The sequence below is a fragment of the Hypomesus nipponensis genome, chromosome 10, assembly GCF_054491055.1.
Source record: "Hypomesus nipponensis isolate SF chromosome 10, ASM5449105v1, whole genome shotgun sequence".
NCBI classification, from domain to species: domain Eukaryota; kingdom Metazoa; phylum Chordata; class Actinopteri; order Osmeriformes; family Osmeridae; genus Hypomesus; species Hypomesus nipponensis.
The window spans coordinates 3,205,408-3,232,530 of NC_140370.1; the positions used below are offsets into that span (position 1 = coordinate 3,205,408).

The 27,123-nt window shown below is 46.3% G+C and overlaps 2 protein-coding genes across 7 annotated transcripts; one reads left to right on the forward strand and one right to left on the reverse strand.

Moving 5' to 3' along the window:
* Window positions 1–13,183: 13,183 nt before the first annotated feature.
* ss18 (SS18 subunit of BAF chromatin remodeling complex) lies at window positions 13,184–23,211 on the reverse strand. 6 transcript variants are annotated; one of them, XM_084707955.1, is made up of 12 exons: window positions 23,040–23,211; window positions 22,265–22,341; window positions 22,016–22,100; window positions 21,267–21,302; window positions 20,719–20,875; window positions 20,010–20,240; window positions 19,654–19,824; window positions 19,092–19,169; window positions 16,618–16,740; window positions 14,730–14,860; window positions 14,094–14,160; window positions 13,185–13,239 (listed from the first exon to the last, which is right to left on the reverse strand). In XM_084707955.1, the coding sequence occupies exons 1-11, from the start codon at window positions 23,106–23,108 to the stop codon at window positions 14,143–14,145; spliced, it is 1,176 nt and encodes a 391-aa protein (XP_084564081.1). In that variant the 5' UTR covers window positions 23,109–23,211; the 3' UTR covers window positions 13,185–13,239; window positions 14,094–14,142. The 6 variants fall into 6 exon arrangements, with proteins under 6 accessions (XP_084564080.1, XP_084564079.1, XP_084564082.1 ...); XM_084707954.1 differs by lacking the exon at window positions 14,094–14,160 and having other exon boundaries at window positions 13,184–13,239; window positions 21,267–21,299; XM_084707953.1 differs by lacking the exon at window positions 14,094–14,160 and having other exon boundaries at window positions 13,184–13,239.
* A 597-nt stretch (window positions 23,212–23,808) lies between these two features.
* On the forward strand, window positions 23,809–26,457 carry LOC146270838 (proteasome subunit alpha type-7). Its single transcript, XM_084707891.1, has 7 exons — window positions 23,809–23,989; window positions 24,505–24,631; window positions 24,858–24,982; window positions 25,113–25,235; window positions 25,469–25,588; window positions 25,679–25,741; window positions 25,895–26,457. The coding sequence occupies exons 1-7, from the start codon at window positions 23,888–23,890 to the stop codon at window positions 25,988–25,990; spliced, it is 756 nt and encodes a 251-aa protein (XP_084564017.1). The 5' UTR covers window positions 23,809–23,887; the 3' UTR covers window positions 25,991–26,457.
* Window positions 26,458–27,123: the final 666 nt, after the last annotated feature.

Consider the following 27,123-nt stretch of genomic DNA (forward strand, 5'->3'; position numbering starts at 1 on the left):
GGCCTACACTGACACCTGTAATTTGAATGAAGGTAATTTGGCCCAGGGATGTCTTTGTGTGCACGCTGTGTAAGCTGATTGTCAATGACAAAGACTGGTGAGATGTCAGGAACAGAGGGGCTGTCTCTCCAGTCTGCACTGTGAAAATGACCTGGGATCGTCTGCTCGGACACGACGCAGAGAGAAGGGCAGATCCCCCTGGCGGATCCCCCTGGCTGTGTGTGGTCTCTCCTGTCCCTGTGTGCTGCCCGCTCCACTTTGCCGCAGCACCACATTTCCAGACCCAGCTCTCACTAGCGCATGAGATCTTGTGATGAGCGGTCATGACTGATTTGACTAAGTGATGTGCTCCTGGCCGTCTGTGTGCTGGTGTTGTACACGAGGCTCCGTGTTGTTCTCCGTGCCTCCAGGCACATGGATGTGGGGGGAGGGCGGTCTGGAGCCCCTGCCTGGCTCAGAGGGAGGCTGGGCTGGATTAGACGGCTGACAGCTGGGCCACATCTCTGGAGGCGCGGGGCAGAGAGGCCCCCCGACTGGCTACCGACTGGCTACCACTGCACCAAGTGTCAATTTGGGCGTGAAGGAAGGCTGGAGAGGGGAGCGAGCAGGGGAATGAGGGAACGGGGGGCCGCTGGTAGTCATCTGTGAATGGACATCAGCAGAGCGTGGGCCCTGTACACCGTTAGGCATCAGGAAACACACTATTTATTTAGGAGATTCAGACTTGGGAGCACAAATAAGGCAGGCACATATGAACGGACACACACACACACCAACATAAGCTCTTTTAAGAATAGTTTGTAGGAGTAGGCATACAGTACACAGTGGATTTCAAATGGGACGTCTGAGGATCATTCTGTTTCTGTGAGGAACTTACCTTGATTTTCAACACCTTACCTGGATTTTCTGTTCAAATGTTCTAATTGCATATTCAAAAATGTTACCAATTTGATGAACAACCATTTCTGATGGAAATGTCAATATTTCTCTTGATAATGAAAAAAAGGGTCGGAAAGCACTCCACCCCAGGTAGTAAACCCATACAATTAGCTGCAATCAAGATTACAGACTACTTAACAGAAAAAAACACATTTGTATTTCAATCAAGGAACTAAGTCACGGGATGTCTAAAATGACTTGACCAAATGGATATTTGAAGCACTAAACACTCAACTTTGAACTTTCAGGATGACTGATAGCAGGATTCAATGGTGTGGTAACAAACAAGACATGTAGGTTCTCCATAGAGATTTGCTCAATCCTTGGTGACCATTGTATATTGACTGCAGTGTGACTACCACCTCTGTGATACAGTCCAAAGTAGACTTTATTACCCAATGATGTCCTAATGTGATTTATTTGTATAAATGAGGGTGGGTTGTTGGGTGAGGTGGGGGTGGGGGCCAGTATGCAAATGTTTCCCCTCATTAAACAGTGGCACCACACACATAACATGATCTTCTGCTGCTTGTTTTTGTGCATTAACGAGGTGCAACGATGGCCGTAAACTAATGACACCATAATGATGACGAGCCTTGTGATGAAGCTGTCATACGACATTTTAGCATTTCATCCTCATCAGGATGAAAATAATTTCCACAGTTTAAACAGCTAAAGAACAGTTTTTATAAGGTAAGCTATGCCTCTGAAGTAATTTAGTTAGAGTTAAATTTGACGTTTTGGTTGAAAGTAAGAATTCAATATATTCAGAGTGTCTCATGGTTGATTTAGTCACTTACTTTCAAACTGAAAAGGAATCAACGTTGATTTTTGCTATATTTTACAGATTGCATACTCTCTATATGATTGGTTCCCACCCACAAGCTCACTCTATAAAAATGTCTGGACAATTTACACTTTGTGGCTTTTATAGTGAAATAATTACTAGATTTGGTATGAAGATCCCACTTCAAGTAAATTATGGATCGTGATTGGTTGGAAGAAGTTCCTATGTGTAGAACAATACAAGTTGTACTTTTCAAACTTTTCAAAAAGTCCAGACAGAGTTTGATCAAGTGAGTTTGTGCTTACGGGTGGCACCGTCTAGATAGGCCCGCTCCCTTGACTCCACAAGCTGTTGGCTGGATACGTCCACAATGCTACACTATGTTGAAAAAAACCTGACAGCCTTTCGTGCGGTTTTCAAAATAAACCCGATGGTCGACAGCAGGCCTGATTTAAGAAGCAACTGAGGAGAACACACGTTAATGGAGTCGAATAATGTTGAGAGTAATAAAATACAATATCAAGTGTATGAGTGACTCATATGAAACAATTGGATTGTTAGATGCATAATGCCAGGTGAGTTATGTTTTGTTTAGCAAGTGTGTTAAACCATAACATTCCTGAGAAAAACAACATCAATTCATCTGAAAAGATGCACGTTACGTCATTCCCCCTTCTGTGCTACTTTTGAAATAACAAGGACATTGGATAATTTATATTTTTCTAGGTGAAAAAACGTTAGCTCACAAACAGTATACTTAAATGTTCTACTTTTTGCTGTTTCAGCAGTATGCTCCCCATCAGGGCTCATACTAAATCACCATTAAACAATCATCTATGGAGGATGCATCTGCACAGAGACACGTTTTAAAAGAAACCCAACCTACACCTGGGAGGCAGATACTAGGCCCCAAAAAAGCTCTTCTGCTTGGCATCGCTTCTTCTCTGGCAGGTCTGTAATCCTAACTCTCACCTTAACCCACTGTAATCCTAACTCTCACATTAACCCACTGTAATCCTAACTCTCACATTAACCCACTGTAATCCTAACTCTCACATTAACCCACTGTAATCCTAACTCTCACCTTAACCCACTGTAATCCTAACTCTCACCTTAACCCACTGTAATCCTAACTCTCACATTAACTCACTGTAATCCTAACTCTCACATTAACCCACTGTAATTCTAACACTCACCTTAACCCTGGCCCTTCACCCTGGTTCAAGGGTTCACACATGTGAAATCCTTTCTCTACATGAAACAGTATTGATTTGGTGACAATGTAGAATTCAATTAAATTTGAATCTAGGTAATACTATCTGTTTTGGTTGTGACTGTACTTCAGCATTGACTCAATGTTAACCAAAATATTGGACAATATGTATTGTCCATGTATTGTGACTTGCATAAATAAAATGTGTTTTTAGCATTACTTTTATTATCTAAGTTTATTTTAAATGCCAACACGTTTGAGATAAGAGTACTGTACATCCATTTACACACACACACACACACACACACACACACACACACACACACACACACACACACACACTCACACACAGTGCTGCTCTACAGTGCTGCTCTATAGTGTTCTAGAAATTGATGTGGCATTGTAACAATAACAAAAAGATACATTCCAGCTGATTGCTTGAAGTGGAACAAGAGCTGTGCAAATGCACTCCACCCCACTTCCCTGTGAATGAACCAGTGTTTCCTGACAACTTTGGTAAAGTTATTGTAAAATGAAAGTCTCTGGAGATTTCTATGAGCATTTGTGTTTCAGATAAAGTCATCTTTATGAATTTAGGAGCAGTGAGAAGATTAACCCCATAACTAGCAGACATCTCACTGTTGATCTCTGCATCATTAGTCCACATTAATAACCCATGCAAATGAAAATGGCTTTTTTATCATCTTAATGACATGGCATCTCCAATCTCTATCTCCAGGCAACTGTCCTGTGAGAGCAGTCATTCACTGACTCTTATGACCTCTAGGTGTCTATGTCTCTGTGTATCTCTGTGTGTGTGTGTGTGCATGTGTGTGTGTGTGCATGTGGGTTTGTGTTTTCAGCAATGTGTGTATGTGTGTGGGTGGGGGTGGTGGTGGTGGTGGTGGGGGGTGGCAATTGCAAAAGTAATCAAACGCTATTACACAAACGACACACAAAATCTTTCTGTCTCACACACATACACGCAGACATATAGTACCCACTCTCCAAACTAAAAACGATGCCACTGCCCATTAGAGAGATGGATTGACAGGAGCACAAAATAAATCTTTGTGGCAGTGAGTCAGAAATATAAATAGAGCACCTAAGATAGATTTTTCTCTGGTGTTGATGAAGCTACCTCTAGGGGCAGAGCCTACCTTTTTAGTAATGAGGACAACCACAAACCCATCGGTCTGTTAATGAGGAATGATAGGTCGGTGTGGGTGGGCGACTCGCTAAAGAACCAAAGATTACACCTCACTGGAGGCTTTCTGGGCTGTGCTAACACAACAACCGCTGCCATCGTCTAAAATAATACAAAGATTCAAAGGAGAAAACATCTCTACTGTAAGAATGAGCCCCACCTGGTGGCTCTGGTACAGTTCTCAGACTCAATTCAATGGCATGTCATACACTCTTCATTATGTTGGTGCTGCGCCCGACCAGGATGTCAAGACCAATGACAAGGACCACTGGGGGGAGGGGGAGAGAGAGAGAGGGGGGGGGGGGAGGGGGGAGAGAGAGACAGAGAGAGAGACAGAGAGAGACAGAGAGAGACAGAGAGAGAGAGAGAGAGAGAGAGAGAGAGAGAGAGAGAGAGAGAGAGAGAGAGAGAGAGAGAGACTGTTGGACTGAGTGTTGGACTAGCAGGATGAGCCACTACAGAGATGTACCTAAAAGCCTGCTATTCACCTTCAATGAGTCTTCCTGACAGTTGTTTTTGATCCTGGTCATCAAAAAAGGTGCTGAAATCCATTTAAAGCTCTTGACATCCACGTAACGCTTGGCCTCCACATGTGGAAAATTGCTTGTCAAGGGTGCTATGGTCTCTCAACACTCAACTTCCCCTCCCGTCCAAAATGTTGAGCCATTAACAGCTAAATTGGGTTTAATGAGATCAATAAACAATCGGGATATCAGGTGGGCAGGGAAGAAGAGGCATCTCTCAACTATCCAGTTTATCATCAAAGCGATACACTTAGCTAATTATCCTACCAGCAGCACCAGTCAGTTAAACCCCGCCACCAGAGACTGATCAACTACTCGGGGTTCTGATAAACACACAAACAGACGCACACATCCTCCTCCCACACATCTGATTGGACAAGAGTGAATCATGGTCATGCTATGGCCAGTTTGTGTGTTACAGTAGGGTGCTGGGGACTGGACACAGAATGTTGCGCTGTGTGTGAACCTGAGTTTGAGTCCTGCTAACCCATTAGAGCACTAGTGCTAATCAATGCGAGGCCTTATGGGTTGTATAAATCATCTACTGACACCTGCGGTATAGGTCGTTAACACAAAGTCCACCAGGGATGGGGAGAGACCAAACCCCCACACACCACACACACGCAAACACATGCAACAACGATGTCTGTGTTGAGGACTCAACAATCACACCCATGTTCAAGAGTCAGGATATGAGAGACAAAGGCGCAAAAAACTGCAAATGAATGTAATACAAGAATTCAAAACAGCCCAATCAGCTACAGACTGTATCTGGGTTGGTCTCCCTGCGGGAACCCCCATGGCTAAGCTTCCTGTATTCCAAAATTAAGCTTTCTAATAACACTCTGTGTGATCCCCTTTCAGATGATAACCGCACTGCAAACCTCTTCAGACCACCGGAGATACTTCTCAAATATTAGGAGGCAAAAAGAGAGGTTCCTGTGAAAATGTTAATTGAGGATGCAGTTATACTGCGTGTGAAGGCATGTTCAAAAGTGCACACGCAGCCATTTGTAACCTGAGTAGTGGTACAGAGTGGGACCATCTGAAGACTCACAGGCCCTTTGATGTCTCTGGAACACGGGCAGAACGCATGTGTAATTAATAAGCCATTTGCATATGATGAACTAGGGCACTTAGTCAATGTTCTCGGGATACAAATACCTGAGGAAAACAATAACAACAAAGGACATTAAAAAAGGGAGTCTACGCAAGAAAAGACAAATCTATGGCTCGCTCTGGATTAGAAATACATTAGCAGCTAATTATGTCCTAATTGCCAATATTTGAGCAGGTGTTTGTACTTAACCAGTGGTGGTGGCCTGCTGGAAGCAGCTCATCAGGGTGAGTCTCTGGTGAATCGTCCACCCGGTCCTTGGTGGATTCGAAGACATAGAAACTGTGATGTGGCCTCAGTCGCTTGATGTTACATTTCCCTCCGAACACAGACATAATGCAGATTTACATGTGGGGTTAAGGCTACTGCTAAGACTAAGGTTAAAACAAAAGACCATTAAAACAAACTCTACCCTGTGAAACTCATTCAAGAGTGTTTCTGTTGCCAGAAAACATTCCTCTGAGATATTCCATGAGATATTCCCAATACAATTAATAAAAATTGACAAAGAAATTGACAAAAGTTCTAAGCTTTTGCCAAATATTTTCACAGCAATTTGAAGTGAGATTTTTTTTTTTTTTTACCAGAGGTTGATTAAATATTGAGCTAAGGAGCTTCAGAGATCTTTTCTCATCGGCTCACTCTGGCATTTGGCAGAGAGGGTGCATCAGAACATCATAAATCCCCTGTGTCGGACCTCTCCGGTTGAACAAGCTGAGTAAGCAGAACCCTGAACCTTTCTTGGAGAATATGAAAATGTAGTTCTAGCACCATCTATATATCATTATATTTTTCTTTTAGACTATATTCGTTTTGAAACGGGGGAAATTGCAAAAAATAAAATCAGAAGTATTCCTTTAGGACTAACACTGAACAGAATTATCATTACATGTGTAGTGACTTATACGTATTATTTTTATGTATTATAAATGCAGCATCATACAATCGTGTCAACAGCAAGGACATGAGTATTCGTGACACTCATATTGACTTGTCTATCTGTTGAGTCTGCACTGTGGAGGATCACATTAATGCTGGATGTCTGTGTGTGTTATTGAAACAACCTCATTCACACACAGGCCAGTACATTTGCTTTCCACTTTCAAGCAATCTTGCTATCTTCCTCCCAGACAGTTACCAAGTCTGTCCCAGACTCGACATCAAAAATCAGCTGAATCTTTTCCCTCTCTCTTTCTCTCCGTCTCATTCTGCTCCATCCCTGCTCGCCCACCGTCATATTGTTCGACCTTGAATGAGATGCTGTCAGGCGCTTTTTAGAACATAAGCGCTGCAGTTTCCCATAATCCTCTGGGAGCATTGAGGTGAGAGCTGTGGCCCAGTAGCACTCCGAGTGGCTGGCAGCGGATCAAAAGCAAACGAGGTTCCCGAGCTCATTCCAATTATAACAGCACACACTATCAACTACAAATACAAACAGCACGTAAGTGATAGCGCTGGTGGCCTGGAGGAAGGCTGCCAGAGAGCAGGCAGCATGCTAATCAGGATACCTCTTGCCATGGGCTATTTAGGGAATAGCCTCTCATCCCACCAATTCCCCATGCCAGAGCCGGGGAAAGAGAAAGAGAAAAAGTCAAGTGAATTCCCGTGGTACACAATCCAAGGACAAAATATTAGAAAATGGATCTTTATCTTTTGCTCTTGGCCAATATCCATATTAATTACTAACAATACACAAATCACATTTGCTGAATTAAATATATAGTGATTTGTCAAACACGTACAGTTGGCTAACTACAGTGGTCTCAGGAAGTGATTCATGGCTTTTAATGAAACATGAGTAAACTTGAACAGAAAGTGTCTAACAGAGGTTTCAAATGGCCTCAATTGAGAATATGCTAATATCAAATTCCTTATTTTACAATTCATTTATTTCAATTCATTTGTAAATAAGAACAAAAAAACAAGGATACTTTCTCATTCACCGATCAGATCACACCTCTGTAAATCCCTATGAATCTGGTTATCCATCAACAACATCCTCCACAGTGTAATGTTGTGCCACACAGTGCAGTGATTCATATTGTGTGCTAGAAGGAAAAGATAGTGGATATTTGTGCGCGTGTATGAGTGTGTAGTGTTTGTGTGTGTGTGTGTGTGTGTGTGCAGTGCTGGTAGGCGGCGTGCGTGCATGCTCCCCCACTCGCGCGAACAGCCCCTCAGAGCTTGGCATCTCTCCAGAGCCACGTAGGGGCGGCGGAGGACAGCGGGAGGCTGGGCGCCAGGCACACATTGTGCACCGCGGGACCCCACCAGCCCCGGCCCGAAGGCACAACTCTCAAGGACATGGAGAACTGGGGCAGAGAACTTCCAAGCTGCACACTGCTAGGGCAGGCTGAGCTAGAGAGAGGGAAGGTTTTCAAACTGTCATTGACAATGATGTTGTTTTTGAAAAGAGGGAAGCATATGACGAAGACATTTTCATTCCATTGGAAACTGTGTGTGTGTCTGTAGCAAGTGTCTGTTAGGAAGAGTGTTTTTTTCTATTTATTTTGCATTTATTTGAAATGCGATTTTCTATTCAATATATAATTAATAATTTGTTGTAATGACATGCTGATCCCAAGTTCAAGATTAATTTCAAATTTTGCTTCAAAATAGTAGTATTACAAAGGAAATATGTGCCAATCATGTCATCCGTCCACAAATACAAATCCAATCTTAAAATGGAAATGACAGCCTACTGTTTTACTTGTTCTGTGCATTACTATAATCTTTACCCCACACACACAGAGAATGCGGTTTATACTCGTTCGTTTGCAGAGCGCTCAGAAATGAGAACCCGTCTGCATTCCAAAGAGTGTATTGGTTAAACCTCAAACAAAAAGCCAATGTTGACGCATTCGGAGCAACAAAGAGAGAAACTCTACAGAGGTGCTTTGAAGGCAAAGGCCTCGTCTGTGGCGGCAGTGTCTCCCCTCAGCAGTCCGGCTCTGCAGTCGGGTAACCCCCCCCCCCCCCCCCCCCCCTGGCCCTCCTCACAATGTCAGAGGGGAGGCAGCCACACTGAGCCGAGATGGAGTACCCCCGACCAGACCTGACCACATCGACCCACGCCGCCATCCTGGGCCTCTAATGGAAGTCCCGGGCGTCCAGACGCCTCCCCTCTCGGACGGGGGCGTCCAGCAGGGCCGGGCTCATCATCCGAAGCAGCGGGCCCCGTTAGGCCCCCCCCCTCTCTCTCCAGGCCCCATTTTTTGGGAACATTGAGGGGCAGATGTGTCCAGATGAGCACGTTCTCATTTGCGGGGGGACCAGGTTAGCGCTCGGCCGGAGGGCCCCGCTAGATCGATAGCTTTATTTCCCTAAAACGCCAGCGTGGGGAGTGTCTGCTCACAGGGCCACTTTTAAAACCGCCAGCGTCCCAGTGAGGACTGGGCCGTATCGATCGCTGCCGTGTGGAACTACGTGTGCCTTCTGGGGAAGGATCTATTTGTGTCACCCTGGGCTGGGATGGGGCTCCGCTGGAGGAGGAGAGCACTCAGCCAATGGAGGATGCCAAAAAACATCAAAACAGCCATGTTTACAGATTACCCAAAGGGAAAGCAAATTACAGCAATTATGCAGGCTGTGGGAATACTGATATCAGCATACCTGCTATTTCTCCCAGAGACAACTTCCATGTACACAAACAAAACAGCGCACTCTTAATTGGAGTTGGTGGCTAAAGAGCAGCAAACATTGGGACTTGAACAGCACCGCACTTCTGATGCAGGCAGCTGAACAAAAATGATTGGTGGGAGACACAAGTCGTTTAAATAATTTCCCATGATTAAGACAGATCCCATTTGGAAAATTGTTAGTATATGTATGTTCTGAGCAGCATAGATTTGAAACGACTGAACTAAGATGTCGGTAGGCCAACAAAACCGTGATGATATGATACATTTTCATTAGTTAACCACACCATGCCCTTTCAGTTTACACAGAGGGAGAGAGTACACTAAAATCACACGCAATGGTTCTCGGTCATTTTCATCCTTCAAACTCCTTCATCAGAACCCTGTCCGTTCCCCCAGAGATCTGAGAGGATGTTCACACTGCCTCGTACAGCCTCTCAGCGTGGAAGTAGATCACAGTGCATGTTGTGATGTCTGGAAAGCACACAAAGTGCAAACAAGACAAGATTGCTGAGGACATGAGTTATCAACATTGATAAAGTATTGGAGAAGCTATTCTCTGGGGTGTTCCGGGATCCTTTATGGATTAGGTAGGCTAATTGGGTTGGCTGTCTTGGCTCTGCTTCCTGCAAAACACAAATTGACACGGGCAAACTCAAGAATCTAGGAAGAGATAGACTGCTTGCGTAAGATTTTTCTTTATGATTATGGATTTCCGGAGTCACGCAGGAATTGACATTGCAGGTTGAGGAATGAGATTGTTTTTTGTCGTGGTTGATTGGGTCAGAAGTAATCAATAACCGTGCATTTAGGTCACCAAGTTCACAGGTAGCCTCTCCACTGCACATAAAACAGTAGGATCCATCCCTCTTGTCCTTCCTCATCGGAGGGCTTTTTGAGCCTGGAGGCTTGGGCGTGGAGGGTGGGTACCCCGGCCTGGCTCTTTCCCCCTGGAGCCCTGCAGAGTTCCTGCCCAATAAAGCACACTGCCCTCCCAAGGGGCCCTCCCTCAAGCCCTCCAGTCAGCGCTTGTTTTTGCACCATTTATTTAGTGTGACACATCTCCAATTAAACTGTGGAGGCTGCTGCATTTCCCCCATAACTACCTCTTATACCTCCCCATAGACTTTCTGTCACACTGTGAGAGAGAGAGAGAGAGAGAGAGAGAGAGAGAGAGAGAGAGAGAGAGAGAGAAATGGGGAGGCATGGAGATGGAGAGAGAGAGAGAGAGGGTGAGACAGAGAGAGGGGGGGGGACTGAGAGAAAGAGAGAGGGAGAGATCACTTTTTGCCTGGCAGCTATGATCACAATGTCATTTTCCCCTCGGTGGTTAGAGCCCTTTCTGAAAGGTGCTCTGAATTCTAATTATCAAAATATTGAACAAGATAATCATGCTCTGAAATGATACTGTCACTCTGCTGTTTGCCTTGCTATCATCCAGGGTACAGTGTGGAATCATACCCTTTTCTTTTTTGTAATTTATATTCATATCTTTTAAAACCACCTCAACACTGTATTAGTCAACACGTTTTACATTAAATAACAGGTTAGGTTATAAATAGTCAAAAACTTTAAAAAACAAAATTGTCAATCCAGAGAGGAGCTGCTCCGCCTTTCATTTTCAAAAGCTCCACCACGAAGGCCACATGATTGTGTCCTGAATTCATGTGTGCCTCAAAGACCCCCTCCACGACGGGTTCGACGATCAGTTTCCTCCCACCCCCTCATCCCGGCGCCCCCCCGCGGCCCCAGACAGAGTCACAGGAGGAGTGACTTTGTCCGACCCCGATCCCGTCTGTGAGAGCGCAGCTGAGGGCGGCAGCTGCTGGGGAGGACTGGTGGGGGGGCGCCCAAAACGCCAGCTCTGCCAACCCGAGGGGCCGTGGGGAGGCCCAGTGGCAGCTGGGAAGGGTGGGGCTGCCAGCTGTGGAGCAGCAGGACGGTGGGGTGACGGGGAGATGCCACTAGACCCCGGCCATGCACACCCACACACTTAGGAGCACTTTTACACAGACAGAGTGATACAGAAAATGCGTTGCTCCAAAGTCTGTCTTCGAGAGAACAAACAGTCCCACTCCTCGCCAGCTCGGCCCAGGCGCCGGCCCTTTCTAACACCACGGCCACACACTAGTCACGTGCTCCAGCCACACATCTGGCACGCCATCTGTACCCCCCCCCCCCCTTCTGTGACAGGTAGTCCCTCTCTCTCTCTAGAGGGAGCAAAGGGGGGGGGGCAGGGAGGTAATTTGGGGTGTAAACGTGCCCTGGACTTCTGGACAGATCCGACAAGCTGAGGACTGCTGCTAAAATCAAGGGGCTCGCTGATTAGCAGAAAGATCTTTGGAAAAAATTGCAACTGGTTCTATTGGTTTTCAACATGGTGATTAATGACATTCGATGACTGCCCTTGGTTCCGGCCACAGTAAGTCATCCCTAATCATTTTCTTCGCCAGTCAGAATATAGATCAGAATCATTGAAAATTAGTCACATTAGGATTGATACAGTATACTATTGATTCTATTGAACTGGGCCGTTACTGTTTCTTCGTGGATAATGCTGGAATTAAATATTTTAGCTAATGATCATTTATTAGAAAGTATTGTTTCTATTAAATCATACTCATATCAAAGTTAGTTTCATTTGGTGCTATGCCAATGAAGAAACATGATTTTACTGACAACTTTATTCAGGGGAAAACAATAGCTTCCAAGATGAATGTGTTGTAACAGATGGAGGGGACTGTAAGGTTGTATGTGACAAAACATCAAGACAGAGACCAAATAACCTCAAGAACTCAGAACGAGAATATACAAAATGGTTTCTGTGATGCTGATGGCACACAGGATGTGGTCGTGGAGTCCAGGTGTCTGCCGGACATCATCTTTAGAGATGTTGTTTTCATGGCATCCCCAGCAGTCAGATGAAAAAAAAAAGGTTACATCTGTGTGGGTTTATTATCTATGTACATTTCCATTAACAAATCATAGTATCAGTTTGGCCCAGGCAGTCACATGATTTACAATGAACTCAAGTAGCAGAGGACGCAACTAAACACAGAGGGGACTTAAAAACGAAAGGACAAAAATCAAATAAAAACATTCGTGGATGTCACAAAAACAAAAAGGAAACCAAACTTCCATTGACACATACAGCTCAAGGAAACCAGATGTTTGACCAGTCTCCAGATTCTTATACAAAGTTAGCTCCATCTAAAAAGCATCAAATACAGTTTTTTTTTTTTTTTTTTTTTTACATCACATACGGCCCTCGACATGTACCATGGCCTAGCAGAAGTCACCTCCTCACCTAAAACATTCAACCGCCCACCTCTTCCCTCCCTCCGGAAGTTATTGCTTCGTATAAGTGGGGGTGTGGGGGTGGGGTTGGAGAAACACAGCCCCACACTATGGCTAAGGTCTGTATTCTTCTGTCCTATGTATAGATATCTTTTATAATATTAATAAGAATTCCCATTGCCCCCATTTCCCAATCTGCAATACTCTGGGGAAGGCAGCTCATTTTCATCGAAGGCTTTGCTGCTCAGACTACAACAGGACAGTGGTGGAGCCGGGGGAAAGAGGGAAGGAGGGGGGGGGAAAAGAAATTGTACACAAGGACCCCAGCCCAGATAATAGAGAGAAAGAGTGTGTGTGTGTGTGTGAGTCTAAGACGTCGTCTCAGCGAGCTGCAAAAGTCCAGACAGTTGAAGACAGGTCAGAGGTCAGGGGTCAGGGTGGGGTGGGGGGGGGTGGGGGGGGGGGGGGTAGGAGGTGGCACGGCCTTCTCTCATTGCTGGTAATTTCCATACTGACCCTACGGAGAGAGCAGAGGAATCGATGAAAAAACATCACAGGGACAGTTTAGTCTCAGCCAATATGCACGGGTCGTGTTAATATTGATACATCTAAATAGGATGCAAACAAGCACATCTGTCGAGTGAACCGTATGGTAGGTGTACGGCAAACATTTATCTTTTTTTTTCTTTTTTTTTTGTGGCTGCATTGGCTGAGTTTGACCAGCAGGTGGCAGCATGGCCTCATCGCTGGAATTTGCCTGGTTTCAGCTGAATGGCCACATTTGAGGGGGAGGGGGGGTTTTAGTAGAAGAATGATCCAAGTGGGCCATTCTCTGAGGAAGTTATTTAATGTCAAGTGCATTTCTAAACAGGGGTCGAAATAGGCCTTAGACGTGTGTGTGATGTTGCTTTTTGTAATTCATTTCAAATAACTTGTTTTAGGTTCAAATAGCACTACGTTACAACAGTGCTCATTGCAAACGGTGCAGTGATGTTTTCTTAATAGCATGAGAGGAGACACACAACAACAGAATGATAAGCTGAACATCAAACTGATTACTGAAAGAAATTCCAAAGCTCCATTTTGACTACAAGCTGTGCATGCTGTGTTTTCGAGGACCTCAAGACTTAAATGCGACCCCTGGTTACAAAAATAGAGAAAGCAAAGATGGGAAAACAGAAAAAAATAAAATAATAATAAGCAGAGGAGTGAAAAGAAGGAGAACCAGAACAAATGCAAGAAATACAAAACAAATCAAATGAAATCAAGGCTGGGTGGTAAAAAATAAATAAATGAAAAATATTTTTTTTTTTTTTAGAAAAAGAATAAAAGTCTAAGATTTGACGTCGAGGTCTTTACAGCAACCATTACCTTTGCTTCATACAGAGCTAGTCAGAGGGGGTTTCAAATCCCCGGGCCTTTATTTCCTCATGTGTCCCTGAATATTCAAAGATATAAAGATATCAAAGGGTGGCTGCGGCCCCCGCACAGGACCACAGGAAAGCACAGCGCAACATGTAGACCCCTCAACCACTGTCCCACGCTGCCTTTCAAAAGCTGTACAGGGAGAAGAGAGCGCCCCTGACTGTCTGGAGGCGCTAGCTGCTGACTGTACCCAGGTCCTAGTCACTGAACTGGGCCTGCCGTGTTTGTTAGCCACGACTCATCCCCGGTCCCTGCATTACAACCTAAGGACTAGCGAGGGGCAGCTCTAGCTGCATCAACGCCTCCTCAAATCTGTCTGCTAACTCCCCCCCCCCACCCACCCACCCTCTCCCACACACAGTGACAGCATGCACAAGACCTATACCTTCCCTCATCGGTTAAAACTCCAGGCTCAGTTCACCTAACATAAAGACATCATCTCTGTACGTTTGTCTCTCTTAATGTCTGACTTGACAACTAACAGATATATAGGGAACACACACACATACAGAGCCACATACGGGCAGGTGGCTGCTAGGAGGGAGCTGTGTTAGGGGGGGGGGGGGGCTGGGGGGTACTCACCTGGTCGTAGCCATAGGGACGCTGCTGCTGGGCCTGGGGCGGGCCCGGCTGGGGGGGCCGGTAGCCCCCATACTGCTGGCCCTGGCCCTGGGGGTAGTTGGGATATTGCCCTGGGGCACCTTGGGAGGGACCTGAGGGGGGGACATGGAGACGAAAGGAGGGTGAGGTCTCCAACACAGTTGGGTAGGACTACAAGTGTTCCGGGACTACAAGTGTTCCGGGACTACAAGTGTTCCGGGACTACAAGTGTTCCGGCCAGGACTACAAGTGTTCCGGGACTACAAGTGTTCCGGGACTACAAGTGTTCCGGGACTACAAGTGTTCCGGCCAGGACTACAGGTGTTCCAGGGAGGGCTCTACTTTGAAGACGTATTTGATAGTACCCAATTGCTGACCTAACCAAGTCAATGACGTGAATCGCCAAGTACAAGTTCTGTATTTATTACAGATCTGTAAGGTGCAGGTGTCTGATACACTCAAGTTGAGCATCTCAGACTGGACAATGAATACAGGAATGAAGGGCAGTTAAATAGTATGACAACACACAAGGGTTTTACTCTCACAAGAAACGTCAGGGAGATGACGATCAACATGGCCTTCGCAAGCACAGAAAGAGGACGCCGCATGCTGGATAGCTTTTGTTTAGGCTTTAGACAGGGCTCCTAGAAATGGCCCTGACGTTCCATGTTCTCGAGAGCTCACATAGCAGGGTCGAGTTCAAACATAGTTCATTACATTTCAGAGCGTTCCAAACAGTATGAAAGTAATAAAGTAATCACTGGTTGTAGTCCTTCATTATTGTTAACTGATCAGTGGTCAAGAACAGACCTGAACGTCCACATGCCCCCCCGGGGCTACTCAGGCAGTCTCAACAGCTCATTGAGCTGGTGGTGTCCACCTCGTGACAATGGCAACCGTTACTTTATCCTTTTCAGAACAGTCTACATCTTCCAGGACAGATAGCTGATAGACAGAGACATGGGTGGCATAGGTTGGTGGATACTCTGGGCTCTGGTTCGTGTGCACGGTCTCCCGATTATCCCTCAGTCATGAGGGGTACGGGGAGAGAGGAGGAGGAAGGTGAGAGAGGAGGGCAAGAGTGAGAGAGAGAGAGAGAGAGAGAGTTCAGGGCCAGGAGTTAGGGTGCTACTGTCTTAATGGAGAGACATGAAGGAGATTCCGTGAGCCTTCATTAGTGGTGCCGACCTCATTAAAAATCACTTCATCAGCCCGTGTGCGTGCTGGAGCTAGCTAGCTAGCCTTCTGCCGCTGAGGCCTGGCTGGCGAACTGACTTACCGAGATCTGCATCGTTAAGCACCCACTAATGCCCGATGCAGTCAGACAACCTTGCGGAGGCCTTCAAGAACGCAAGTGTGTATGTGGGTGTGCCAGATTGATCCGAGCCCAAAACCTCACCAGCTCATTACTGACATGAGAGAATGGCCTCTGGCTCAGAGAGAGAGAGAGAGAGAGAGCGAGAGATGAGTTGTCAAACCCGGGCGAGGAGGGCTGCACTCCACACTCTCCCATCACCGCCCTCTGTGTTTTCCTGGGCCCAGCCCCCCTCTCCTCTCCTCCCCTCCTCCTCCCCTCCTCTTCCTCACTTCTGGATGGCTCTCGCCTGCCAGACTGGCGTCCAATGGCCTGCTCATGGGATAAACTTCGTCGGACTAGCGTAACCCTGCGTCCTGTCTCTCAAACGTCTTCAAACTGAGGTTCATGGGGGGGGGGGGTGGGGGGAAAGAGAACGAGGGGGGAGAGAGAGACAGGAAGCGGGGCAAAAGAAACAGAGACAGAGAGAGATATAAGCAGGGGAGAGAGAGAGTAAAAGCAAGAGGGAGAAAGAGGGAGAGAGTAGTAAACGCGCTGTTTCACCGTCCCACTTACCGTAGCCCTGCTGCTGTCCGGGGTAGCCCTGCTGTCCTGGGTACTGCTGCTGAGGGGGGTAGCCCTGCTGCTGGGGGGGGCCCTGCTGGTAGGCCTCCTGCTGCTGGCCATACTGGGCGTTACCTGCAGGGGGAGACAGAGAGCGGCATCAGCCGGAGAGCCGCACCGCTGCTCAACAGCAGCAGCTTTCAGCCACAGCATCCACAATTGTGGGGTGTCTGTTAGGAGACCGCTTTGGTCTGAGACTGGGGTGGCCCCACATGTTCCCTCGCTCACCAACACCCCCCCCCCCCCTTGTGGTCACTGTCTGTTGGCTGTTGCTCTTGCAATGGTTGTGACGGCACTTTTCAAAAATGACGGCAAGAACCACCGAAGCAGGTCAACAGACGGTGAGTGAAGCGTCGGGATATCCTGACGGGTTTGAGGGCTTTACGCCTCAGCTGGTTACTGCAGCGCCGCCCAAGTAGCCTTACCTGACGTCATAAGCGAGACGCAAATATAGAAAAACAATTACAACAAAAATAAAAAGCCCACATGATTTGAAAACAATTCATGAAAAGTGAGTAATGAGGGGGGGGGGGGGGGAGAAGAAACAAATAGGACACACGAAGCAGGGACAGAAAAATGGACAACGCCTAAAAAGCAGAGTAGGCTATGAGTAAAGCGCACACGGCGAGCTAAGGCTGCTCACTCGCTGCTAGCTAGGCTAGCTAGGCTAGCTAGGCTAGCTAGGCTAGCCAGGCTAGCCAGGCTAGCCAGGAAGGACTGTGTACATGGTTAATGCAAATCTGCTTGCTTGTTGAGGTCCTTTCCAAAAAAAGCCTTGAGTAGAAGCCCCCCCCCAAAAAAAACAAAAAAAAAAAGGCCTCCCAGATCAAATCAAAGCCATAGCAAAATGTCTGCTTTCACCTCCTCATGTGCTTACACATGTGAAGACGTTTGCTAAGGTATGGCCTCCTAGATACCTCCTTGGTGGCAAAGCAGTGTGGGCTCCTCACAGGGCCCGTAGAGGCCTAGTTCAGGATACAGCGGTGGAGAACAGTAAGTATGACCTACATCGTCGTGACAGGGAGATAGGAAGGCATGTTAATGCCCCTGGGGCAGGAAATAAAACCTGGCATTGTCTTATGAAAGAAAGGAAACCCTCGTTTGAGAGCAGGATGGAACATTCATCACAGACTTAGAGTGTACATGTTAATACATGTTGATCAATGTTGCTTTTAAAAGCGGATATGCCATGTTCAGCAGACAGCCTTGTGTGTGTGTGGGGGAGGGGGGCAAGGTTTTATTTTGTAACTTTAGTGTGAAAATAGTGAAAGGTTTAGGGTGGGAAAGGAGAGGACGATACAGAAGAGTATCAGGAGTGAGTCAAAGTGAACTGACACAGGAGGAAGTTGTTTCTGGGGAACATGGTCAACAGTGACACAGGAGGAAGTTGTTTCTGGGGAACATGGTCAACAGTGACACAGGAGGAAGTTGTTTCTGGGGAACATGGTCAACAGTGACACAGGAGGAAGTTGTTTCTGGGGAACATGGTCAACAGTGACACAGGAGGAAGTTGTTTCTGGGGAACATGGTCAACAGTGACACAGGAGGAAGTTGTTTCTGGGGAACATGGTCAACAGTGACACAGGAGGAAGTTGTTGCTGGGGAACATGGTCAACAGTGACACAGGAGGAAGTTGTTGCTGGGGAACATGGTCAACAGTGACACAGGAGGAAGTTGTTTCTGGGGAACATGGTCAACAGTGACACAGGAGGAAGTTGTTTCTGAGGAATATGGTCAACAGTGACACAGGAGGAAGTTGTTTCTGGGCAACATGGTCAACAGTGACACAGGAGGAAGTTGTTTCTGGGGAACATGGTCAACAGTGACACAGGAGGAAGTTGTTTCTGGGGAACATGGTCAACAGTGACACAGGAGGAAGTTGTTTCTGGGGAACATGGTCAACAGTGACACAGGATGAAGTTGTTTCTGGGGAACATGGTCAACAGTGACACAGCGTGTAAAGGCTCTGGCTGTCGGACAAGAGGACTTCGCCGGCGTGTTCGGATTCAGCCCAGGGACTTCGTAGAGCTGCAATCTGGCTGGTCGTATATAGTGTATTGACCGGTCACCGACGGCCTGGGACTGATGCAGAACCTCAAGGGTGCGTAAGAGCTACCAAGACACAGGGACGGGTCTGACTAAAATAACAGCTGAGCTGTGGGGGTGGAGGGGGGGGGGGGGGGGGAGTTAAGACGAGGCATCCCCTTCTCTTCACGTAACAAAACGTCTTGGAGGCCTGCTAAGGAGGTCCCCTGCCGGGCATGGCTCGTGGGCTCTGTGGCTCTGGACCTACTTCCTCCTGTCCATTCTGCTCTGGGACTTCTGCTCTTTTTTTGTAGTTTTTTTTTTTTAAGGTGTTTATTAGCTGGCGAGAGATGGAGCTCGTGGTTTGGGTTTTTCTGGGAGAGGCCGGAGAGTTCTCCTACCTTCTGAGGCTCCCTGCGCTGCGTGACTGTACTGGTCCCCATAGTAGTCTTCCTGCCCTGGGTACTGCTGAGGGGGTCCTACACATACACACACAGCACACAACATACACACAAGTAGATTCAAGGTGTTGTTGGGGGTGGGTCATACTGGGTTTCGGGGAAGGGAGTGAAGGGGGTCGGGGTTTTTTTTTTTTTTAAAGCTTTTCTTTTCTCTACCCCCCCCCCCCCAGTAATATGCTCTGGAGCACTCTGAGAAGGGCCTCCGTGGATACTCCAGGATAGGGGCTTTAGCTGTTTCGGAGACTGGGACGAGGGTTGCGTCCAGGACTGACAGGAAATGCCAAAAAAAAAGGACTCCAGAGCACCAGGGTGTGTCTAATAGGGGGGGGGGGGGCAGGGGGGTGGGGCTTGCCTGCGCCAGTGAGCAACCACAGTGAAAACAGGGTCACGTCAGAAGGAAAGAGGGGGAGTTAAAGAAGAGGGTCGAGGAGAGGTTGTAGTCCAGTGCTGGTGGGCACTCCCCCCACCCCCCCCTGACACCGCTGCCCGCTGAGGAGCATACCTTGCTGGGGGGGTCTGTAGGGCGGCATGGGCCTCTGGCCCATGACATGGTTCCCCTGGTTGACCTGGCCCATCATGCCCATGGGGTTCTGCTGGCCCTGGTAGTGCTGTCCGCTGGCGCCGGGGGGCATGTTGTACTGTTGGGAGGGGGGCTGCTGGTGCATCATGGGTCCTGGAGAAGACACAAGGATGGAAACACCACTTCATCAGCATTGAAACGGGAGCGTTCATATCGAGCACCAGCATCCACAACCCCTAACGTCAAGGTCAACAGGTGTGGCTGTAACAGCGGAATAAACATTCCTGATGCTGCGTTCGGGAGGGTTGTGTGTGTGCGTGTCGCGGGGCTGTAGTCACCTTGGTTAGGCTGCATGTTCATGTTGGGCCGGGGGCCGTAGTTGCCCATGGGCTGGCCCTGGGTCATGTTCATCTGGGCCTGGGCAGGAATGCCCTGGGAGGAGGGGACAGAGTGGTTGTAGCCGCCCATGGAGCCGTGGCTGCTGGGGGGCATGTTCATGGCTCCGCTGGGCATGTTGGGGGGCTGGTTAGGGCCCGGCCCGGGGCCCTGCATGGGCATGTGGTTAGGGCCTGGGGATGGAGCAGACTGGTCATCCCTTCTGGACACAGTCTATAGCACGATGCTAAACACACTTACACGCTACGCGTAGTTTCCCTTAAAATGATAATAACACAGATATATATATATATATATATATTCTTTTTTTTCAAGCATTACAATTGCTCGCAGATTATGCCTGAAGCTCAAACCTGCCAACACACTCAACCGGTAAAACCCATTTGCATGGGCACACACAAACAAATGCACGTGCACGAAACACAAACGGCAAGGCAAGACGCGACAAAACAAGCGCAGGGAAAAAGCAGCTCCAAGTCTACTGCCGGAGCTCTCTGAGGGGGGTGACATCATCCTCCGGCCCGGCCAGCCTGCCTCGCAGCTCGCTGCTGTTGCTAGGCAACCCCGCCGCGACAGCGACAGAGGGAGGAGAAGGGCAGGCGAGAGCGGGTGGGGGATGGGGAGGGAGGGGGGGGGAGCGGGGTCACTCACCAGGCATCTGTCCATTCATCTGGCTCTGCATGTGCGGGGCCGGGGGGCCTCCGCTGACCATGCCGTCGGAGGGCATGCTGTGGCCGTGGGGGGGCTGCGGGGGCGCTCCGCTCGGGGTCATCCCACCGGGGCCCATGGGCATGCTCTGCGTGGGCGGCTGCAGACACACAACACAGGGAGGAGGAGGAGACACCGACCGGGGGATTAGACACACGGTCTGGGCTGCCACCGCGGGTAAGGACCAACATCCAGAGGAACAACCAAGGACTCAAACAACTGACGTGACTGACGAGAAGTGAATTCAAATGAGGGACTAGGTTCGCTCGCTTGCTTTTTTTATTGACAAAATAGACATGATGCTGTATGCAGGTTATATATGAGGCTGAATACATTCCCCAGCAGTAATCTCTGGGCCATGAGGTGACGGACACAGATAGTCCCCCCCCAGTTACTGTAAACTTGGGGGCTCGACATGAGAAACAGCATGGACATGATGACAATCAAGAGACCCTATCGCCATTACAGCCCACTCTTCCACACATACTCACTTCAAGCTTTACCTCTGGGATGGGGGAGTCACACTTCTGAAACCAAGTAAGAGCATCTAGGTGAACACGAACACATCTCCCCCCCTTGGCAACAACGGGGAGGAGGGGGGGGGGGAACAAGGCAAACTGGCACTGGTTTACATATGAGGCACTTCAGTTTAGCATTCAACCTCACATGCGCCAAAGACTTGGTTTTTTTTTTCTTTCAATGCTCGAAAGCCTTTGAATATATATTAGAGCTAAAGAGCGCCTTGCTCCAATCCATGGACTTGCCAAATGTGGTGGAATTCCTAATCAGTGCTGTAATGGATGAGTTAGTCTTGCTCTGTTGGTGTGTGACGATGCCCCTAATCTCAAGTCCCAATTTGGAATTAATGGACAGCAGATGATCAGTTAATAGGCTTTTTAACTGGACGGTAGCTGTATGAATGTGAGCCATGTCATATTGTTGCAATGCCGGTGGGTGAGTCTTGATGTGTCCAGATAGATTGGTTGAATTAGCGTTTCCCCTCAACACCCCTCGTCAGAGCGGCTTGGATGGTATTTTCTTCTACCATGCAAGTTGAAATTCAGGTTCCCAGTCACTGAACAGATGGCCAGTAGTTTTCTTCGTTATGTTGGTGTTAACTGGTGGTTTTAATAACCTAACCTAAAGAAAGTAACCCTATGTAAAGTGATTAAGAACCTGAAATCTGACTCGTGTCATTGACAGCCCCAACAGGTAGCTCTACCCCAAAACGCATACTCACAGCAGGTAAGAGAGACTGCATGTTCTGATTGGAGTCTGCTATCGTGGCCAGGTACACTAAATTTCTGTGGAGCATCTGCTGATATCTGTTAACGAAAAGGTAATGAAAAAAATATGTTGGTTTCTGATGGGTTAAGAATACTGCATTATTTCCAGATTTTCTATAATTCAGCTAAAGCATATCAGTAGCATAATACTTTGCCTGAGAAAGTCCACTAGTACTACCAGTAACTAAGCTTGAAGAACTTACTGTGAACACTCTGCTGTTTTTCCTTTGCTTTGGAATTCCATTATACACTGAATCAGTTGATTGTTCTCATCCAGTAACTGAAACAAGTAAATCAAAGACAAAAAATAAAATAAAAAATCTCAAATAATGAAATTCAAACAGACAAAAACCGTGTTACGTTTACAAACCGTAACATTGTAGTCAGCAAGATTAATACAACAACATATCTTGGTTAGCTACTGGCTGAGACTATACATTGTAGCACTGCTACTACTGTGTACTAGCATGTTTACCATGTTCAGTTATTAAGGAAAAGATGCATGGGAATCAAATGCAGCCCGCTACATATGAAATATTCAAGACTCAATATGTGTTGACTTGTTGAATCTTGTAGATATTGGATAAAATATTGACTGAAACACTGAAAGGTAGTCATGTGGCTATTCATCCCGCCTACCACTGACTAGTATCAATGGATCCGAATAATTTGAGCGTGCCTAGCTAACAAAAGAGGCTTCTTGTTAGCTTTCCAGCTAACAAGCAAGCTAACATGCCCATAGGCCCCCACTCGTGTGGAAGAAATTCAACATGAACAGATAGAATTGACATCACATATTCAGCGTATACATGTTCGATGAACTCTCCCGCTGAGTTCATAATGACCGCGCTTCACTCCGGCGCTATATTGTTACCAATCTATTTCCCTATATCGACTTGGCCGCTAGTTTAGCTCCTAGCTAGGAGCTGATGATGCTACGACTCCATTCTGTTACTGGTGCGTGATCAAATTAATTACCTTTTGTATTCCAGCGGGGGTTATATCACCTTTTCCACGCTGTCTGTGAGGAGCAAATGCCACCGACATGGTGATTGACTAGGAAGTAAAACGAACGTAAACATACAAGTTATCACCTTACTAACAAATCTCCAGAACTCACACCAGACAGTTTGAGTGGGATGCTATTCTGTAATGTAATGGTCCTGTATAGGGGAAACCGGTAATGCAGTTGAACAACGTAAAATGGGTTAATGATATATGCACATGATTTAAACCAAAAAATATGAGTTTAATAGATGTCTGATACACAACGTAATTCATACAGATTTTTTTAACAACATTATAAAACATCTTGATACAAAAACACATTGTGTGCCTACTTTCAAAATGGTATAATCCAAACGCACCCCAAAGGCCACCAGGGATTGAAAAAATGGTATACTCCTCGAGTGGGGTGGTTCTCCAGGAAAAGAAAAACTGAGGGCTTATTTATTTAGTGCTTACTGTTCGTGTCTGAATTATGTTTATCACAACTCTTATATAATTAAGAGATGCATTGAAAATACAAAATCCACGAGAGAAAAATCTTGCTAGTTATGTCCATACATTTTTCAGTTTTAAAGGCCATAGCTCCCAATTCATCTGATTGGTATTTTAAAATCCATAATAATGATGCACAATTTGCAAGAATATCAATTTCTTTATGTAACAACAGTTCCTAAATAAACCCTCAACCGATGTATATTGGTACTTTCCTGGTTCATAGTTCATGCGCATGCGCCTTTCTTTCAATCATCTAGTAATCAACCGGATACTTTTCGGGAGAAACAGATTCTGGCAGACTTTTACTGGTTTCACTTAACATAATGTCAGCAAGATACGACAGAGCGATCACTGTGTTTTCTCCAGATGGTCACCTCTTTCAGGTGGAATATGCTCAAGAGGCTGTAAAGAAAGGCTCCACAGCAGTAAGTTCAGTGGTACTCACTAGGAAGCCTGATCCGGCATTAGCAAGCTTGTTAGCCAGCTAAATACGGGAGGCTACGGCCATAGGGAATGCTAGCTAGCCACCTAGCCTTTGGTTGCTGTGTCACTCACGCTAAGTCATGGGCAGCTACTAGCATTAGCAAGCCACTTTGCCGCTATGAGATTTAGCTAGTTTAGCTTGGTTAACCTGGTGGACAGAGCTCGTTGAGTCAACTACCCTACTACAGTACTCTACTAGTAGTTAGGCTACGTTTTGCAGCAATTATACTCGCTCATGCTGGCTGCTTAGCTAGCAGTAGCTTTGGATGAGGTAGGTGCAGGCTAATGATGAAATAACAAAACTCTTAATTTGTAGACAGAGGACAAGTTAATTTTAAATGTATCAGCTAGGCAATAAACCAAATAATAATATAGTGTATAACGTATTTTATTTTCCAATGGTCACCTATGCTACTTGTAGGTTTTAACATGAGTAATCCTCCTTTACAACTTGTAGGTGGGCATCCGAGGTAAAGACATTGTTGTCCTTGGTGTTGAGAAGAAATCTGTAGCCAAACTGCAGGAGGAGAGAACTGTCCGCAAGATATGTGCTCTTGACGAACACGTCTGTATGGCGTTTGCAGGTAAGCTTGTAGGAAAAAATGATGTCTAAGCAAGTTTGGCTTTAGTAGTCATCCTTAGTAGTGTCTGTTATGTTAACATGTTGAATCCGATTTGATTCTTCAGGATCTCCCAGGGGGTTGGCGAACTCTGTGTTATTGAATGGCACACAACATTACTGATGCTCGAGACCGTTGTTTTCATCCTGTATGTGCGCCACTTTGATTGGTTTGTTTCTCTCTTTGTCAGGCCTCACTGCCGACGCCCGTATTGTCATCAACAGAGCTCGGGTAGAGTGTCAGAGTCACCGGCTCACTGTTGAGGATCCCGTCACCGTGGAGTACATAACACGCCACATAGCCACCCTCAAACAGGTAGCCCACACCTCACAGATCTGTGTCGAGCGGCCTGTGGTAGGCTTGCATACCAATGCACCGGCGTTACACTTCCATCTGCCTCCAAGTTCATATTGATTTGTATCACCGATATTCCTGTGTTGCCCAGCGATACACCCAGAGTAACGGACGCAGACCGTTCGGCATCTCCGCCCTGATTGTGGGCTTCGACTACGACGGGACCCCCAGACTCTATCAGACAGACCCCTCAGGCACCTACCATGCTTGGAAGGTATTTCAGTGACATTTGTAACATGGAGAATTCATACAGCCATCCCTACTTACTTAAATATTTAGGCCGTACCAGAATTTTAAGTTGCCTGACCAGTTGATAAAAAGGAGTTGTCATGTAACCTTCTAGTAAATTGTCCCCAGAACAACCTAAGGTTTCTGTCCACCTTGGGAAATTGTTGTCGGTCCTGTTCCAAACAGGTAACAAAAAAAATCTGATTCTGACTTGTTCAGGCAAATGCCATTGGCCGCAGCGCAAAGACGGTGAGAGAGTTCCTGGAGAAGAACTACACAGACGAAGCCATAGCTGGTGACAACGAGGCGATAAAGCTGGCCATCAGAGCCCTGCTTGAGGTGAGCTCAAACACTCATGTTTTATACAGGTCAGGAGATAATTTGTTTTTTATATACATGCTCGCTTACCTTTTTAATTTACCCCTGCAGGTTGTCCAATCAGGAGGGAAAAACATTGAACTTGCAGTGATCAGAAGAAACCAACCACTGAAGGTAGCCTAACTGAAAGAGATTTGTTTATTTTTTTCACTGAGTTTCTTGTATTTTAATAGTAGGTGGCTGTGGTTTAATTGGAGGAATGATCACAAATGTATTTGGGCGAATTGTTGTGCGATTTTGTTTGTTTTGTTTTTGGTTTGACTGCAGATTTTGGAGTCCAAAGAGATTGAGACTCTTGTGGCAGAAATAGAGAAAGAAAAGGAAGAAGAAGCGGAGAAGAAGAAACAGAAAAAATCCACTTAAATGTTGTCCGTCAAACCCTGGTTTCATTTAGTCAAACCCCTGGTTTCATTCAGTCAAGCCCCTGGTTTCATTCAGTCAAGCCCCTGGTTTCATTCAGTCAAACCCCTGGTTTCATTTCACAATTCAATTGAGGCTGCATTTTCCCTTCAAATATCCAAAAGTGTCATGCTTTACAGCGTCAGTTACAACTTCCATTTTACAGACAGGCTGGACCCACACTTGAGACCCATGAACTCACTGTTCTTCTTATGGACAGTTTCAACAAAAAACTCTTTTTTTATGTTTGACATGGTTTTCACTAGTTTCATTTTTGTGAATAAAACAAAAATACTGAATTTCAAGTTGGGGTTCAGCTACAAAGTATGTCCAACGTCTGTCACCTGAGGTCATGTTTTGTAACTACTTAAATGCTAATGATTCAGAAGGTTTAATGGGTCAAAACCGAATAAAATCCAATTGTTTATCAAGCATCTTTGTTATTTAAGTGTGAATTCCACAAGTCATTCCAAATTGTACGTAATGTTCATGGTGTACAAATAAGCAGGTCATTACAACTAGTGCAGTGCCCATTGGTGTCAAATTGTCTTTTCTTTCTTGCGAACCGTACAACCAAACAACTTGTCCTTGGGTACTGAGCCATACACCTGCCGAACTTCATATAGTTCATACATTTAACTTCATTCAGTACCTGGTTTGCAAGAGAAGACACAGACAGCCGCACAGATATTCCTATATTAGATTTTTAGATGTATTTCCTTGTAAAAACGAACAGAAAGCAGACTGTAACATATTTTCTAAAACATAGCCATATCTTCACTGCTGCAGAGGTAGTGTATTGAGAAGTGCTTAAAGACGTTTTCTCTCCAGCCTCGTGCTGCACAACTCCACCGAGCCAAAGGAGGAGTAGACTAGCGCTTTATGTCGACTTCACCTTTCCCTCAGTCATTTAAAACAAATTAGCGATGAGCGAGGGAAGCGTCTAATGGTGGTCCAACGAGACGCCTTTTTGCCTCTTCCCTCCTTTTATTTCACCCTAAATTCGCTTATCAAGCAACCGCTGCTCTGAATTCTCAAAGACACAATTATGGCCGGCGGTGTGGTGGGGCTGCTTAATGGGATCCTGGCCTCAGACC